The 18,101-nt window shown below is 32.0% G+C and overlaps 1 protein-coding gene across 3 annotated transcripts in view; it reads right to left on the bottom strand.

Moving 5' to 3' along the window:
* The window catches only part of LOC111414772 (BAI1 associated protein 3), a 99,519-nt gene that overhangs the window by 55,819 nt on the left and 25,599 nt on the right, over positions 1 to 18,101 (bottom strand). Inside the window, exons 1-2 of one of the 3 annotated variants that reach the window (XM_071195175.1) lie at positions 9,187 to 9,259; positions 188 to 282 (exon numbers count right to left, since the gene is read on the bottom strand). In XM_071195175.1, coding sequence (XP_071051276.1) covers positions 188 to 258 — 71 coding nt within the window. In that variant the 5' untranslated portion in view covers positions 259 to 282; positions 9,187 to 9,259. Of the gene's footprint in view, positions 1 to 187; positions 283 to 6,157; positions 6,398 to 9,186; positions 9,260 to 18,101 lie in introns of those variants that run through there. The other 2 variants (XM_023046215.2, XM_023046216.2) reach the window with 2 other exon arrangements.

The raw sequence follows: 18,101 nt of genomic DNA, 5'->3' as shown, positions 1-18,101 counted from the left end.
CTTGCACAGTAGGAATTCATTAACATGCGAACAATGCCGGGTTGGGAATAAAGAGGCGGAAAATTAAACTAAAAAGTCTTTCCTCAAGACGTGGCGTCTCGTCGTTACATTCATATTTCGGGAGCTCGCGGCATTGTTAGAGGATTCGCGATGAAAACAATTTGAATCACCAACAATTTTTACTTACCTTTTTGGACTCAAAGACAAACCGGCCACACTATTACTGACATATTCTTGAATTGAGCTGAAAAAGCTCATGGTGAATGGGTTTGCATCAGCTATCTGAAACAATTTTCAAAAAGTTATGTAATATATACATAGTCCAAAGAAATTGTTAATAAAAGAATAGTGTAAGTACGAAAGTTTTCATGTATATTGTTAATTGAACTAAAACTAGAACTAATACCAGCACTATTATTGCTGGTCCATTCCTCTAATACATCTACTTGTACTTCAGTTTTTAGTTCAAAAATTACAGCAAACCTATTAAATGGCAGAGATAATATAAATAATGTGAAAGATGATGCCAAAAATGATTTTCAAACAAAAGAAACGCTCAACGGAGAGCACAATACTAATTTCTTGTTTAAACATTTCAGCAAAGCTCATCAAAATGCTTTACAACTGTTTATATCCAAATTGTATGATGATTTGTCTTTGCCAAGAAGTAGTATTCAACGTATTATAGGTATCATTCATACATTGTATTTGCCTATTATTGATGTTTTAAAAAAATCATAAGATTGTGAGAATTTTTTTTAACAAGTAACGATATTTGTTTCTTAGATAAGATGAGTACACTAATTGAAAATCCGTTTTTAAATCTTGATACAGAATATAAACGATTAAAATTTTTTGAAGATGGTCAATATTTTATTCGACCTACAGAATATATTTTAGATAGTTTTCCTGATATAGTAGACGCCACGAGAGCTGGCAATAAATCATCGTTTTCCGCTCTTACAAATGCCATACGTAGTTCACAAACCGCTAGAGAGTAATGTGTGTTAGAAAGAGATAGCATTAGTTTAATATGTCTGCTGTACAATTCAAATGGCCACGTCGAAAAAGTACGTCTGTTCTTCTAAGTCTCTTCTTCTTCTCTAACTCTATAATTATAACCTAAAATCGAAACGTCTTGTGAGCGTTGTCATGAATCTGTTAGTGTTTTCACAAGCCAAAAATGTTTTCTTTGAAAGGAAAATCATTAAATAATATCTTTGACAATATTTGACCATTACTAACATAACCTACATTTAAATGTATGTGGTGAAATAATCTAAGTCGTACGTCCATATCTTGATTGATACCATTTTTAAGCGATCTGTCACTGCCAGCTCTCGTGGTTTCTACTATACTAAGCGACGCAATGGAGAGAATTGCTATTAAAAAATCGTAGCATTAAAAGCCCATTTAAAATATTTTTTAGAAATACCTAGTGTATATGATACGATAGATACTTATCAAAATGACTTACTTAGAAATTTTGTTGAAAACATAAGCCCTTTACAAAATGTAGTGCATGGCTTTATACCGGGTGTCCCTCAGAAGTGGCTTACCCCCATATTTTTTTTATTATTAGTGATATAAGAAAACGATTTGAAATGCATAATTAGGCCGTTAAAACGGATTATTACGACATGAAATCATTTACTTTGTACTTCCGGTTATACCGGATGTGAGTACTAATTTCGCTATTTTTTTAAATTTATAATTTTTTTTTCTTCAGTTGGGTAGACAGCATAATTTCACATAACTTTTATTTGAAAAAATTTTCACGATCGTTTATAATTTTTGAAAAAAAAATTATTTTCATTGTTTTTTAACGTTTTAGTACCTTCGGAAAATGTACTATAACTTTTGACGCATAGTAGCTAGGTTAATAGTATAAATTACGCTGTGTTCCTCTTGATTTACTATTACTCGAGCAGTGATCACTGCTATTTCATCACTGCTTTAGTCAGTGGTTCTTTTTTAATAATAGTGTAAGTTAACAGTTGTATTAAATTAGTTTTAAAAGAAAAACGCGAATAAACGCGTGAGGCAATAGAAAATTTATTTTCTAATGCCTCACGAGACCTTACAGGCGTATTATACACCTCATTTTTGATTTTGCCCCATAAGAAAGAATCTAAAGGTGTAAGGTCAAATGACCTGGAAGGTTTTAACCAAAATAAAGTAAACAATCCAAATTATAATATACAATGGACATTGTACATTGTAAGTTACTATCAGCTACAGAACATTTAAGACAATTAAGTTACAATTAAGACAATTAATTTAAGAACAATTAAGTTTAATTGAATTATTTTTGATCTTTGATTTTTTTTCTTTATTTTTTGTTCTTTTACACTAAATGATCTGTAGCTGACAATGTACAATGTCCATTGTACATTATAATTTGGATTAACTGTATTAAAAAAACACGATAACGTAAGAACCACTGGCTGAAGCATACCAGTGATCACTGCTCGAGAAATAGCAAATCAAGAGGAACATAGCGTAATTTATACTATTAACCTAGCTACTATGCGTCAAAAGTTGTAATACATTTTCCAAAGATACTAAAACGCTAAAAAATAACGAAAATAATGTTTTTTTCAAAAATTAGAAGCAATCGTGAAAATTTTTTTAAGTAAAAGTTATGTGAAATTATGCTGTCGATCCAACTGAAGAAAAAAAAATTATAGATTTAAAAAATTAGCAAAATTAGTACTCACTTCCGGTATAACCGGAAGCACAACGAGAATGATTTCATGTCGTAATAATCCATTTTAACGGCCTAATTATGCATTCCAAATAGTTTTCTTATATCACTAATAATAAAAAAAAATATGGGTGTGAGCCACTTCTGAGGGACACCCGGTATATCAAAATATAAAAAATTACCCACATAAACTTATTTTACCAATAGTCTTGTATTTTGATGATTTCCAACCGAAAAACCCTTTAGAAAGTAAAGCCAACATTTATCAAATAGGAGCTGTGTACTATACTATTGCAACCATACCACCATCATTTATTAATAGACTTGATAATTTATTTTTGGCTTCAATTTTCTATAGCGATGATAGAGTTGTATGTGGAAATGAGCGCACATTTGCATCTCTACTGCATGAATAAAAGTGTTAGAAAGTGATGGTCTTGGATTTAATATTAAAGAAGAAACAAAAACAGTGTATTTCATTTTTGTGTCGCTTCTAGGTGACAACTTAGGTTTACATTCTATACTGGGTTTATGTGAAAGTTTCTCTGCAACAAATTACTGCAGATTTTGTACATGAGAATGTGTAGATCGTATAATCGTATAAGGCTGGAACAAGATTATAACGTGCATTTACAATAAAAATTAGGTATAAAAGAAAAATGCATTTGGCATCAATTGAACAATTTTTATGTTTATAATAATTTGTATAGTAATATAATGCATGATTTATTTGGAGGGGTATTTAGATATGATATGGCACTGATACTAACTAAATTTTTTGAAGATAAATATTTTTCACTTGATCTATTAAATTCACGCGTGTAATATTTTTCCTATGAACGATACAAAAAAAATATTCCTGCACATATAAGGATATTAAATATAGGATATAAATAAAGGTTATTAAATATTTTCAGCGACTGAAATGTTATGTTTTGTATGAAATTTTAAATTTATTGTCCGTGATTTAATTCCAGAAGGTTACGTTGTAAGAAAAATGTACCGTATTCTTTGGCAGTGAGAGCACAACTTAAATGTTGCTATAGATTTATATGTCAACAGGGGTTAAATGATGTTGTAGAACATGGAAAAGTAAGTCTTCAGACGCACGGCTAAACCCAAATGTTTCTAGTTCTAGTGTTAGGTCTAGTTTTAATTGTTATTCAGCTCTAGATTGTTGTATATTTCTATTGAACTAAAAGTAGAACTAACACGAGACCTAGAACTAGAATCATTCGAGTTTAGCCGTCTTAAGAGACGCACGGCTAAACTCGAATGATTCTAATTCTAGGTTTAGTGTTAGTTGTAGTGCTCTAGTTCTAGTTCTACACTGTGTTAATTAATTATCGTACCCGACGTCATCATTCCAATATCATAGTATTGGTTGCATACTTGCAATGATGACGTCGGATACGATAATTAATTAACACACTGTAGTTTTAGTTATTATTCAGCGTTAGATATGTATATTTATTGAGCTAAAACTAGAACCAACACTAGAACTAGAAACATTCGGGTTTAGCCGTGCGTCTGAAGACAAGACTTCTAGTAAGAAACTTTCTAGTTCTAGGTCTAGTGTTAGTTCTAGTTTTAATTGTTATTCAGCAGTTTGTATATTTTTATTGAACTAAATATAGAACTAACACCAAACCTAAAAACATTCGGCTTTAGCCGTCTTAAGAGACGCACGGCTAAAACTAGAACTACCACTAAACTTATTATACAACTAGAAAGTTTCGGATTTGGTAGAGCGTCTTCAGACGCTTAACCCGAAAGCTTCAAGTTTGAGATCTAATGTTACTTCTAATGATAGTTCTAGTATTAATTCTAGTTTTACTTGAAAGAAATTATGATCAGTTGAAAACCTCTCAAGAATTTCTAATATTAAATAGAATTGGTCATCGGGTATTCGAGTACGTCATAAAATCCCCAATCAGGTCCGATCGACCGGAACGAAAAGTTTCTAGTAGTATCGTCGGAGTTTTCACATCGCATAGGGGCTTGCTCTTCCTAAAATTCCACCTACGGGTTCAAATGAATTCGTGAAAAGCACCCGGAGGCGAGCTTTTCTCGCCCGACGTTTACCCAGTCCCAAAAACTTCCAACGCGAGCTTTATTAACGAATTGAGTTTTTTTTTTGGGGAAAAAAATATACCACCCTGGGATTTAAAAATATTCCAACAAAGCTATTGAAGTTGAATGTGAAAAAAAGCTGTGCTTTTGAATGTCGCCGGGCGGATTTCGTTAAAAAGAAGATATTGTTATGAGTTTAGCTTTTATTTTATGTTGACGTATCTCAAAATACTCAATGCTTTTCATAAATTAATAAACTATATTTAATAACTGTTTGTAATTAATTGAAACATCTGTTCATGTAATTAATAGTCGATAAATCACCTTTTAAATTTAATTCCCACAGAGGTTAATTATCCAAAATTACGCAACCTAAAATGAGTACAATTAATTAATTTCAACATTTAAAAAAGGAAATTAACGCAATTTTCAACAAATTGGGAGTAAAAATAAATTCGAACCTATTTAAAAACACCGGGTTTAATTAGTTTTGGTTCGTTCTCTTTCAAAGGAACACTTTAGTAAACTGTAATCTCTTGTCCGCTTTAACTAACTAGCAAAACACGGTTAACAAACAACACGATTATCCCGTTCATAATTCGTTTGGAAAATCAACCAGCCACATTTACCTGATTACACCAGATAACTTAAATTAATTATTCGTGATAATTACAATTTCAGTTAATTATTATTCGTGTTAATTATTATTAGTATTACCAAAAACTTAGTAGCAATAAGAATTATTTTATTATTTCTTTACTATTTCATAAATGTCGTAAAATACGGTACAAATTGCAGCTTTCGTTATCACCGATTACTCACGTTCGACTTATCACACTTTTATTCCATCCAAACTCATAAAACTATATCCCACATAAAACTGGGTCGTAATCGTAATCGTTTCAAATCACATGATGAAGCTTTTCAAACTACTTTCATCAAAATTTTTATTATTACCACTATCAAACAATCTAGTCAAAAAAAAGGGCGAAAGATTGAGTTGTTTAATTTAAATGATAACATGCGTATGCTCCTTTAAAGGTTAAACAGGGTAAACCTATTAACCTTCAAATTTGTCACGTTACTTGCTTATCACGTCACAAGACTTGATGGATGTGTACGAGGTGTTCGTGTAAGTAAATAACCAATGAATTAACGATGTTGCGAATGTGATAAATTGCAAACTTAATTAGTTTAATACAGGGTGAGAATTTTTCATTTTAAACTAGATAAATCAAAAAGAAAGTAATTCGATATGGAAATAATTGTATTTCTGAAACAAAGAATTGTGCTGTCAAGAAAATTATTACTTCGTACTTTGAAATTGACGTTAAAAAATTGCTCCTCCGGCGGGTATACTCCCGTCAAACGACTTACTTGCGTAAACATCTAATTTTCGCTCTTCCCCATCTCGTTTCAGCAAGTTGCCATAACTCCCTTTTCCTTCCCCTCAACCAAATTGGTCCCACTTAACTTGACGAAATTAAAGTAGGACGACAACGTTAACGGATTATAATTGCAAATGGCATCCCGGGATTCATCCGAGTGGAACGAGATTTGCTTATTTCCGAATCGGGAAGTTCCGATTTGATCTTGATGTTATCAACAAAAATATTTGGAGTATTTAGAATCTTAATAATTAATTCAGATATAAGCTTGAAGCAAACGTATTTTCTTATTTCTATTTATCCTAAAATCAATAAGACAATATTTTTCATACACAGAAAAAAAAAATTACATTGTCATTGTTTTCAGTCATTATTTTATAGTGATGTCTGTAGTGGCGTCTGTATATTCACATAAACTTTAAGACCCGACCAGATGAAAACTATTTTCAAAGCAAGTTGATGTGCTGAATCCAAATCTTCAATCTGTTTGTCAAGAGTACTATGCTTTTTGAGTTTAAGTTAAAACCAAATTGTATTCAAAACGTTGTGATTGTTGTAACCGCTTCGCAAAGTGGATTCAAAATGTTTTTGTTACGATTACGGAAGCTACATGTCAGTACAAATGGCAAAATAATAAAAAATGCGCTAAAAAAATTTTTTTTTCCTATATCAGACAGTGAGAATCTTAGATGCCGAAGTTGTTTCGTAATGCGTGCAGAACAAAGCTGTACAAGTGGTCACTTGGTGGAAAAGTGTACTTTTCATTTTCATTGCCAAAGCTATGGAGAGAACAAAAAATCACGTAGATGATTGCTACTTTTGCATGATGCACGTCGTTGGTTTTAATGCAGGAAAACTAGCACGATACAAATATCATGATATATCATCGTGTCCAAGCCAGTTCCGCGTACGAATGACACATTGTCAGTTAATCAAGGTGTAAGTGAAAATGCCCAGCAAAGTTGACTACATCTCCGGCAATCAGTGACAGATATGATTTCGTGATGGAAGGAAAGTGAACTGAGAGATTTGATCCGTAATTTGAGCTATCGAAACAAAAGGCAGAGTTACTTGCATCACGGTTGTAGGAGTAGAAATATGTTGACAGTGGAACACGAGTCATTGTATACAGGAAAAGAAATGAAGCGCTATTCCGCGGCTTCCCGTTTCACTTCGGCCTTTGTATTGTGAGAGGGTGATACTTTTGAAAAACTGATATATTTCGCTGTTGTATATGTCGCTATTTTATGTAATATCTTTCTTTTGAAGCTGTCAAGTCTATCACTTTATGTGATAGACTTCTATTTATTTCTACATTTTCTGTGCCATCCCCGCATAACTCGATTTACAAATATGAAAACTGTTTAGTTTTTCCAATACACCATCTTCCATGATGACGTTCTGTGTTTGTATGGATCTGAGTGTCCGTGTTTGTATTAATATGGTATATTATTCTATAATGAGGCTTTTGTAATCTCCTAAATCTTAATCTTCATCATAAGAAAACAGCAGCATACAAAAATCATATGGTCTGGGGTGTAAATCATCAGGCAATACCAGCCAAACACTCCATGATTTCTTTTTGAACTGTGTGTTGTAGCGAACCGATTAAATCGCAAGTTTATCCATGATAGTTATTTTACCTTTCCTGTGACTCCTTCGGCAACTTTTTCCTAGCTTCCGTGCTACATTCTCCCGGTTTCTGCTTTTTGTTTTATTGCTATAATTTCAATGAAGGCATACTCGCTAGTTACTGCAATAATTCTGTTGGCGTTTATTGCAGTAATATCCAGTTTCTTGTATAAACTTCATAATTGTGCATTGCACTCCGCATAGTACCGTTCTATCTTTCTCTGAAGATGCCGTCATTTGTGGCATTATCTTTACGAGTGGTACTGGTGTTTAAGGTTATAGTTATATCCAATAAACCTAAAACAACAAAATTATCATTGATAGAGCAGTGTAAAAAAATTTCATTGTTAATTATAATTATCATTATAATCGTACTTATGTTCTTTATTTGCCATTCAGATACTTATCTCTTGGTATGAATGTTCTAATTTATTCCATCTGCGATCAAAGTATTCCATAAGGTTGGTCCCAATACAAATCCATGTATCACTTCATTTTATCACCTCAAACGTACGTCAATACTATATTTATATTGACGTCATCGCTTTTCCGTCAAAATTGCTTTAATTATATTTACTAGACAAAATGGTACACTTTTTTCAGCGATTGTTTCTGTAATATTGATTTAGCTAACTGTATTAAATGCATATTTGACATCAAGCTATATCATCAGCGCAAATTATCATTTATCACTCCTAAACTTTTTACATTTTTCATATGCTGCGTAACACTGCCGCGCAAGCATTCTTTGATATGTCCAAACTTGAACGAGGCAGAATTGTACCCAACGAACGGCGCGTGTTGCTGCCTCGCACTTGCCGCACAATGTTTGGAGACACCTAAGATCTTCGTGGGTTATCTTACATCTACGAAGCTTTCAGTATCATTGACTCTGTCCAATTTGCTAAGATATTAACACAATTCACCCGTATTTTGAAATCTAGTACCAAAAAATTAAACATATTAAGAAGAAAAGTAAAATAGGATGTTGATGATCGCAGAATAGAAGGATATCAACGTTGTGTAAACCGAATAAAAGTAGGTAACAAACAGAAAGTCACCGATCATCACTATTTCACCAGATTCAAGCCTTCGATAAAGTTTGCCTAGGAAGTCATCGATAAATTACAGAAAATAACCTGTCAAAGTACATTTTAAAAGTTTTGAACTCTTCTCAAAGTTGTACTGCATAATATTAGATATTAAAATAATGGGAGTAGATCAACAAAAAGCTTTACCCATCACTTTTATTGTTATTATTATTATAAGAGTTAGAATTGTGTATAAATTAAAAATATTGCAGCTTTAAAATAAATTTCTCAGGGTTGAATACAAGTTCAGTCAATAAAATTGTTTTTTTATTAATAACTATCAACAATAACTTACCTTTATAACTACAAAAAAAACTAAAAAGGAATTTATTTATTTATTTCCTTTTTAGTTTTTAAAATTAGACCAAAACGTCGTTTGGTTCATTTAAACAGTGGAGGTACTTCATCATTAGTTCTTTCTAAACATAACCTGTTTAACAAAATGAATTATTTTAATCAAATAACTCTTATTTCACTATTTCGATTAAGTGAATAAACTTAATAATCAAATATGTAAGTAAGAATAATGTTATATTTTAAAAATTATAAATAAACTTATCTTGTTTGATTTTGTAGGTTAGGTTGTTGGTCTTCTATTGAAATCGGAGAACTGGTAAAATCGGAATATTGAATTACTTCAGCGACGCGATATTTGGATGTTCACCTCATCCAATTTAGTTAATTGAATCTTGGAATAGACTCTGAGAGATTCTTGCTTGAATTGGAAACGGTTTTTTGCAGAATTTGAGTAAATTTCAAAGATGGACGTGTTTACGAGGTAAAATCAACTGTTTTAGCAACTTGATTCGTTTTAATTTTGTTATTTGGAAGGTGCTTATCATCACCTACTTTAATCATTTTTAAAATTTGAGTTTAATTGATGTCACTGGTTGGTTGAAAATGTATAGGGTTTAGCAAAAGAATGCTATAAAGGGAATATCAAAAGTTATAGAACAATATTTTCTGAATTTAAATTTATAATTATTTATAGAAAATGATTAAATTGATAGTAATTAAACTTTGTTTTAGGAAAAAATGGGAATTTTGAAGAAACTTAAGAAAAACCATTAACAAATTAAATTTAGAACTTTAAAAAATCTAAAAGTAAAATTGTTACAAAAAGTACTTTAAAAGCAAGAAAAAAGGAATATGTGAGTATTATTTACTATTTATAGAGAGGTTTCAAAATAGATTTTAATTAAAATTAATAAGCTGTCAAAAATTGGGGTTATGTTAATCGAAAAATTGAATCTATGGAAACATCAATATTATCATATCACAATATAAATGGTTGTTTAATAGTTGTATAAATCAAAAAGTAGCGTTTCAGATTTGATTTCAAGGTATCTACCAGGGATATTGATGTTATGATGAATATTGATTTAATTGAATTAAGGTAACAGTAACCATTTTAAAACGAGTTTATTCAAGTTTAATGTGATAAAGATAATGTCTTTGTTCCTATTAATCTAGCCGTAATGATTTTTTGAATTGAACTTTAGAAGATAATTGAATCAAAGAAGTTATCCATAACTCAAAGAGGAGTTTGAAGATAATTTTTATATTATTATGAAAATTTGATACTAAAACTGAAAAAATTGTTTCTAAATTCAATAATATTAAAGTTTCAATGTGCTTAAAATTATTATTATTCCCATTAATAAAAAATTTCATCTCAAAAAGTAGATATATTACTGTGAAATAAAAATATGTGTTGTAGTGATTTAGATTATACTTTATACATTTTATTTTATTGAACACGTTTAAAAATTGACTGAATGTAGAACATATTCATTTATTTATGACCACAATCACATAAATCCATTTAAATTGTTTATTACTTTGGTTGATATTCACATTGAAAACAGATTTATTTTTGTATCTCAATAATTTAATTGCAATCAAGGGCGTCGCCAGGCAGTGGGCCGGGGAGGGGGCAGGACAAAAAAAAATGGAACTGGGGGCTGGGAATGGAAACTGACCAAATTATTTAAAACATAATTTTCGTGGGTTTTTAGTGAATTGGTCAACCAGATTATTAATAAAACCCTCAAAGTTCTGAAAAATATGCTTCCTATATACACTCATCATGGCAACACCATTGAGACGACATTCTGCCATAGTGCCTCTAAGCCAGGTTTTTATTCTCCTCAAGCTGCTAAAAGATCGTCCAACAGTATATGTCGTACAGGGTAAGGTGGCCAAAATTATAAGGGCTTTTCTCGTTTCAGGGAAAAAAATGTCGGCTTCTTGTATGCAATCCACAACACTTACTTAGTTCTTTTGAGTCAGCCATAGTTTTTGCCATAGTTCAATTTTGTTGTTGATATTTGATATATTGTAAAATTGGGAAAAGACTTCTCCAGCTTCTACGAGGTCTTCAAGGGATATGTCTAACATTTGAGCCAGGTGTAATTTAGATAAGGAAAATGACGGGGTATTTTCTTCAGGAAAGCGAAGTTCAGGAGAATTAATAATGGAGTCTAAGTATGGCATTATTAAAGACCTACGCCAGAATTCTGAGGGGCTTGGTTCTGGGTAGTTGTTCCGATGTTGTTGTCTCCTAATAATACGGGGCACTGACTTCATGTCTTCTCCCAGTCCAAGTGTTTCTGCAAGGATAGTAGCGTCGCTAATAATTTCATCTGTGACGTTTCCTGGATCGTTACGGTGGTTTTTTATCAATTACAAAATGCTACTAATGTGCTGGGATACCTTAACTGCATCCAAAGCTACGGATTGGAGCACGTTTACCACAGCTTACATCATAGCCGAGTATTTAGCTATCAAAATAAAGCTGAGAATAAACGAAACTCTAGAAGCTGCTGCATGGAGCTGATAAGCATTTTTTCTAGTCGCACTATTTCCTTCCCGTGAGATGGTTTCTGAGGCCTCCATTATATTAGAAAAATTCTCTTGAAAAACTCAAATATTTTTCTGTGTTTCTCGCTCCACCTTGTTTCGCAAAGCCTGGAAATATTTGGTATCAATTTGCGGCTCAAAACTGATTCTTGAAAAAATATAATAATATCTTTGATTTCAGACAGACTATTTAGATCATTAATGATCAGATTTAATTTGTGCGATGAGCAGTGAAAGAACAAACCTTTTTTATATTTTCTGCGTAGGATTTCTTGCACACCACTTTCTTTCCCGGACATCGTTGAACAACCGTCAAATCCTAAACCAACACATTTGTCTGCATCAAGATCTTCTTCTGCCAAAAACTCATCTATTGCTTTTGCAATACATTTTGCATCGAAAGCATGAAGCTTGACGAATCCGAGCAATACTTCTTGAACTTCCTTGGTTTCCTGATCAAAATATCGCATCCCAATCGATAGTTGTTCAGTACTCCACATGTATATTTATTGTATTGCAATTTTATTTTTCTTGAATCTGGGGGGAGGCAGCGGTCCTCCTCTACCTCTCTCTGGCGATGCCCTTGATTGCAATGTGATATTTTGAATAAATCTTGGCTTCTAAAACTTCTAGTTTTAGTTAAAATAGAAATATACAATCTAACGTTGTGTAACAACTAAAACTTGAACTAACATTAATGCTATTTCGAATATTTCTAGTCCCAGGTCTAGTGTTATTTCTACTGTTCAATAAAAGTATAGAGCAATCTAGCGCTGAATGGGAATTAAAACTAGAACAAACCCTAGAACTAGAAACAATTTATGCTTCTGGACGCACGGTTAAACCAAAATTTTTCTAGGTCTAGTGTTAGTTCTAGTTTTAGTTCAAGCAGTCTTACGTCTTACGTACTGCTAAACCCAAATGTTTCTAGTTCTAGGTCTAGTATTAGTTCAATAAAAATATATAACAACCTAGAACTGAATCACAATTAAAACTAGATTTAATGTTTCTGGTTCTAGCACAATCTAATGCTAAATAACAATTAAAACTAGAACTAACACTAGATGTAGAACTGGAAACATTCGGGTTTAGCCGCACGTCTCTCAAGACGGCTAAACCCGAATGATTCTAGTTCTAGGTCTTTTGTTAGTTCTAGTTATAGTGCTAGCGTAAAACTGGAATTAACACTAGACCTAGAACTAGAAAGTTTCGGGTTAAGCCGTGCGTCTTCAGATGTTCGAAACGATAAGATTTTGAAGGATTGTTGGAAAATGGTTTATTCAGTAATTTTGACAAGTCTGTGTCAGCAAGTTAAACGTTGCTAAGGGTTAGAAAATCTGGATAAGATGAATTTAGAGATCCGATGTTTGTTCTGGATAGAGTATCTGCGACAACATCTGAGATTCCTCTGATGTATCGGGTATCGGGTTTGACACGGAGTTGTCTGTGAACGAAAAAATTGATGTAACAATGGGTTTGTGATCTGTATATACTGTAAATTGATTTTCATGTAAGGAATGTTTGAAAAATTTGATGACAGATTAGATTGCTACTAGTTTTCTATCAAAAGTTGGATATTTGGTTTGGCATGAAGTAAATTTTTTGGGAAAAAATGCTAATAGTTGAGACTGTAGAGAATGAGACGTGTATTCTATATTCATTTATTTATGACTACACACTAGACCTAGAACTAGAAACATTCGGTATATTCTTCAGACGCACGGCTAAACTCGAAACTTTCTAGTTGTTAGTTCTAGTTTTAGTTGTTATTCAATTCTAGATTGTTGTATATTTTTCATCGAAATAAAACTAGAACTAACACTAGACCTAGAACTACAAAGTTTCGGGTTTATCCCTGCATCTTCAGACGAATTAAAAGGTTAAGCACTTTCACGTTTGTTGACACAATATTGACAAAATTATAAAAGATGCAATAGGTTTATGAGGTATAATCTCACCTGAGAACGGTTGAAAATGAGTTCCTGTTATAATTAATAAACCACCGGTCATAGTACTAAAATGAACGGTCTAACGGCGTTATGAATTTCATGAACGATCCAGTGGTCCATAATGAAAACGGAGGTAGTTTTAGCATGCGTTTAAGTTTGTTTATAGAAACGATTTCCATTTAAAGTATTTTCGTAAGAATGCTGAGATATCGATTTCAACCACTCCCAAAGTAGCTAATTTCATTTTGAGTTCAACCTAGGGTATCCCTTTCCCTCAAATCCCCCCGTAGGCTTCGTTATTAGCGTGGATATAATGGACCTCGTCTGGATAAATTTCCAATCAACAGAAACTAAAGTTAATTTAGCAATGCGGTCGCCAGCGCACCAGCGACGCCAATTATTTCATAAAAAGTATATGGACGGCGTCCATAGAGAATGGTTGCTATCTGTTCAATTCCATTCGCACCGAAGTTAAATTAACTGAATTTTCCTGACTATAACTTCCCAAGAATAAAACCATTACAAAATTCATTGCCTACAAAGTCAACCTGAAAGCATTTTTATAATTTAAGATACTTCATTAAATGAAACCAACAAAATAAAAAGTTTTTTGGAATGAAATTGGGGAAACCCAAGTTCTTTACACTTAATTAAAGCAAGATATAAGTTGAATTGAATGTGTTGTCCGTTTTATTAATCAAAATTTTATTAATTAGTTTCTAAAATGTTAATTGTACTGTACAACTTTACGCCGATAAAATTATTCCCATTTCAATTCAAATTCAATACTTCATTATTATTTAATAAATCAATCGGTTTAGGTTGAATGCATTAACATCCAATTAATCCAATCAATTTTCGAATTAATGCGCTAATCACTCGGTACTGATCTATTTAATAAATATACTAAAAATATACAATAATCTAACTCTGAATAACAACTAAAACAAGAACTATCATTTAGAACTAGAAACATTCGGGTTCAAGAACGTTCAAATCCGAATGTTTCTAATTCTAGGTCTAGTGTTTGTTCAACTTTTAGTTCAATAAAGATATACAACAATCTAGCATTGAATAATAGTTAAAGCTAAAATTAATACTAGAACTAGAAACATTCTGGTTTTGCTGTCTGTTTAAAGATGTACTGGCTTTTATTTACGTTCGCGTGTATTGAAAGATTAATAATAAAGGAGAAATGGGTCAATAAATAAAAAGCGTGAATAGAAACTTACATCGCATTCAATTTAAGGGGACGTAAATGTATAATGGTCAAACGGAAAACACATGCAACACGCCAAGAAGTACCATCACAGCTTTAGCAGTCATAAAAAATGCACTTTACTCGGTGGTAACGTAACGTGCTTCCAGGTCCTACACCCAGTAAAAATTAAGTAAGGTGATTTGTTCGGCTATGACGTACTAAAGGTTCTCTTTACTACTTTCATTTCATTTCCGTTTCTTACGGACGTATTTTCAATGAAAATGAGCAGTTTTTCGATATTTAAATTATTCCCAACTACAATTTTGAAAGTTTATTACAAACGTTAGGTACATTTAATATAAAGGGTTCTTGTGAGTTTAACGACTACAGCAAAAGGGATTTGGCGACCCCTATCATTGGGCTGTCAATACATGTGGAGATCAAAGGTATACAGTACATCTGACGCTTGTGGAACAGGTGCGGGTGTTTATTTTGTGAGCAGACCAGTTGATAATGGAGACAATCTACCGTATCTATCTACTGTGACCTAGACTATTGATTCGGACCCTTGATATAATGGTAATTGAGGTGTCAAATGTACTGAGTCAAAACATTCTAATTTGCTCTGTGTAGACGTGTTCTATTGATGCAATTGAAAGCTATTTAAATCGAGAATATAAGAAGATTTAAATGAGATAGAATAAATGAGGAATCGAGAATTGATTCCAACAAAATCAGGATTTACATCTTGTTATTGATGATGACAGTAAATCAGAAATCTGCAATTTAATTTATCTTTAGTTGAAAATGAGATCAAAGAAAAAAATTGTTTTCTCTAAAATGCTTAGGAATTAAGAAATGAAACTTTTTGAGGTTGTAAAGGAATATTTGAGATTAGGTTGTACCAATTTATAAGCTTCCAGGGTAAACAATTCATTCTGTATATGTTTTTAAAAATCTCTAATTTAACTTTCGTTGAAAATGAGATCAATGAAAAAAATTGTTTTCTCTAAAACGGTTAGGAATTAAGAAATGAACTTTTTGAGGTTGTAAAGAAACGTTTGAAGTTAGGTTGCACCAAATTATAAGCTTCCAGGGCAAACAATGCATTCTGTGCACAATTTTGAAAATCTCCAATTTAATTTAACTTTTGTTGAAAATGAGTATAAAGAGAAAAATTGTTTCTCCAAAACGGTTAGGAAATAAGAAATGGAACTGTTTGAAGTTGTAAAGGAATGTTTGAGGTTAGGTTGTGCCAAATTATAAACTTCCAGGGCAAACAATGCATTCTGTGCAAATTTTTGAAAATCTGCAATTTAACTTTTGCTCAAAATACGGTCAAAGAAAAAAATTGTTTTCTCTAAAACGGTTAGGAATTAAGAAATGAAACTTTTTGAGGTTGTAAAGAAACGTTTGAAGTTAGGTTACACCAAATTTTAAGCTTCCAGGGCAAACAATGCAGTCTGTGCACAATTTTGAAAATCTCTAATTTCATTTAGCTTTTGTTGATAATGAGTGTAAAGAAAAAAATTGTTGTTCCAAAACGGTTAGGAAATAAGAAATGAAACTGTTTGAGGTTGTAAAGGAATGTTTGAGGATAGGTTGTACCAAATTATAAGCTTCCAGGGTAAACAATGCATTCTGTGCAAATTTTTGAAAATCTGCAATTTAACTTTTGCTGAAAATGAGGTCAAAGAAAAAAATTGATTTCTCTAAAACGGTTAGGAATTAAGAAATGAAACTTTTTGAGGTTGTAAAGAAACGTTTGAAGTTAGGTTGCACCAAATTATAAGCTTCCAAGGCAAACAATGCATTCTGTGCACAATTTTGAAAATCTCCAGTTTAATTTAACTTTTGTTGAAAATGAGTATAAAGAAAAAAATTGTTTTTCCAAAACGGTTAGGAAATAAGAAATGAAACTGTTTGAGGTTGTAAAGGAATGTTTGAAGATAGGTTGCACCAAATTATAAGCTTCCAGGGCAAACAATGCATTCTGTGCAAATTTTTGAAAATCTGCAATTTAACTTTTGCTGAAAATGAGGCCAAAGAAAAAAATTGTTTTTTCTAAAACGGTTAGGAATTAAGAAATGAAACTTTTTGAGGTTGTAAAGAAACGTTTAAAGTTAGGTTGTACCAAATTACAAGCTTCCAGTCTAACCAACACAGTTTTATATTATATATTAACACTCAATTTTTATTTGATTTTTATATACAGTGTGTCCCAGGATAGATGTTACAATAGGTTACAATAATGACCTAAAAGTTTTTGAATTTTATTTTAAGGATGGGAAATTAAGCTCTGCTTGGTGTGGAGAGAATTTTAAGTATATTTTCATATTTTCAAAACCGTGTCGGCCTTGGCAGTGAATCAAAAACTGTTTTTAGTTCAGGTAAACTAACCTTTTTGTTCATAATACGGCAAAATTGCATTAAGAAAAGGCCGACTCTGTTTTTAAAATATGAAAATATTCTTCAAATTCTCTTTACACAAAGCAGGGCTTAATTCCTCAGCCTTAAAATAAAATTTAAAAAATTTCAAGTCATTATACCTCTTGTAACATCAATCCTGGGACACACACACTTTCTGTCAAAAATGAAATAACTAAAAAAATATTTTAAACCCAAAAAAAATCGAAATAGCTAATTTGGACGATTTATATTTAAATAATCATATTCAGTATTATCAGAAAAATTAAAATTCATATTCTTCAACATTTCAAGATGCATACTATATCGATCCATCCAATTCATACCTTTCTCAACTTTATCCCATTTCCTAGTTTTACTTGAATTTTTATATTTCCCAAAATTTAAAGGTTCCGCCGTACCTTTTTTCGTAATAACTTTTTCTTTCTCCTCCGTAGTTGTCATTGCACTTCCGAGAGCTTCAAAATACGTTTTGTATTCTTTAGCGATATTTTTCGTGCTTCTTTCAATGTTAGCAGCGTAATTGATTTTAGGTGTCAATGGCTTGGGTGTAGTTAATTTTGTCGTACTATCTCCTTTTTCGAAGAGTATATTCCAAGAGACAGTCCAATCTCCTTTATCGCTAGCACCGCTTAAAGCCAGTTTAGACGCTTCAGACGTATCGGTTAACAAAGATTTTACATTTTGTAAAATATTGTTTGGATTTTCAATTTGGTGGGATTCTTCTGAATCGCCGTCAAAGAGTATGTTATTATCTTCTGCGTCATTGTT

The sequence above is a fragment of the Onthophagus taurus genome, chromosome 1 (genome assembly GCF_036711975.1).
Source record: "Onthophagus taurus isolate NC chromosome 1, IU_Otau_3.0, whole genome shotgun sequence".
NCBI lineage: Eukaryota > Metazoa > Arthropoda > Insecta > Coleoptera > Scarabaeidae > Onthophagus > Onthophagus taurus.
Note: the sequence above shows the minus strand (reverse complement) of the source record. Positions and strands in the feature narration are given on the sequence as shown.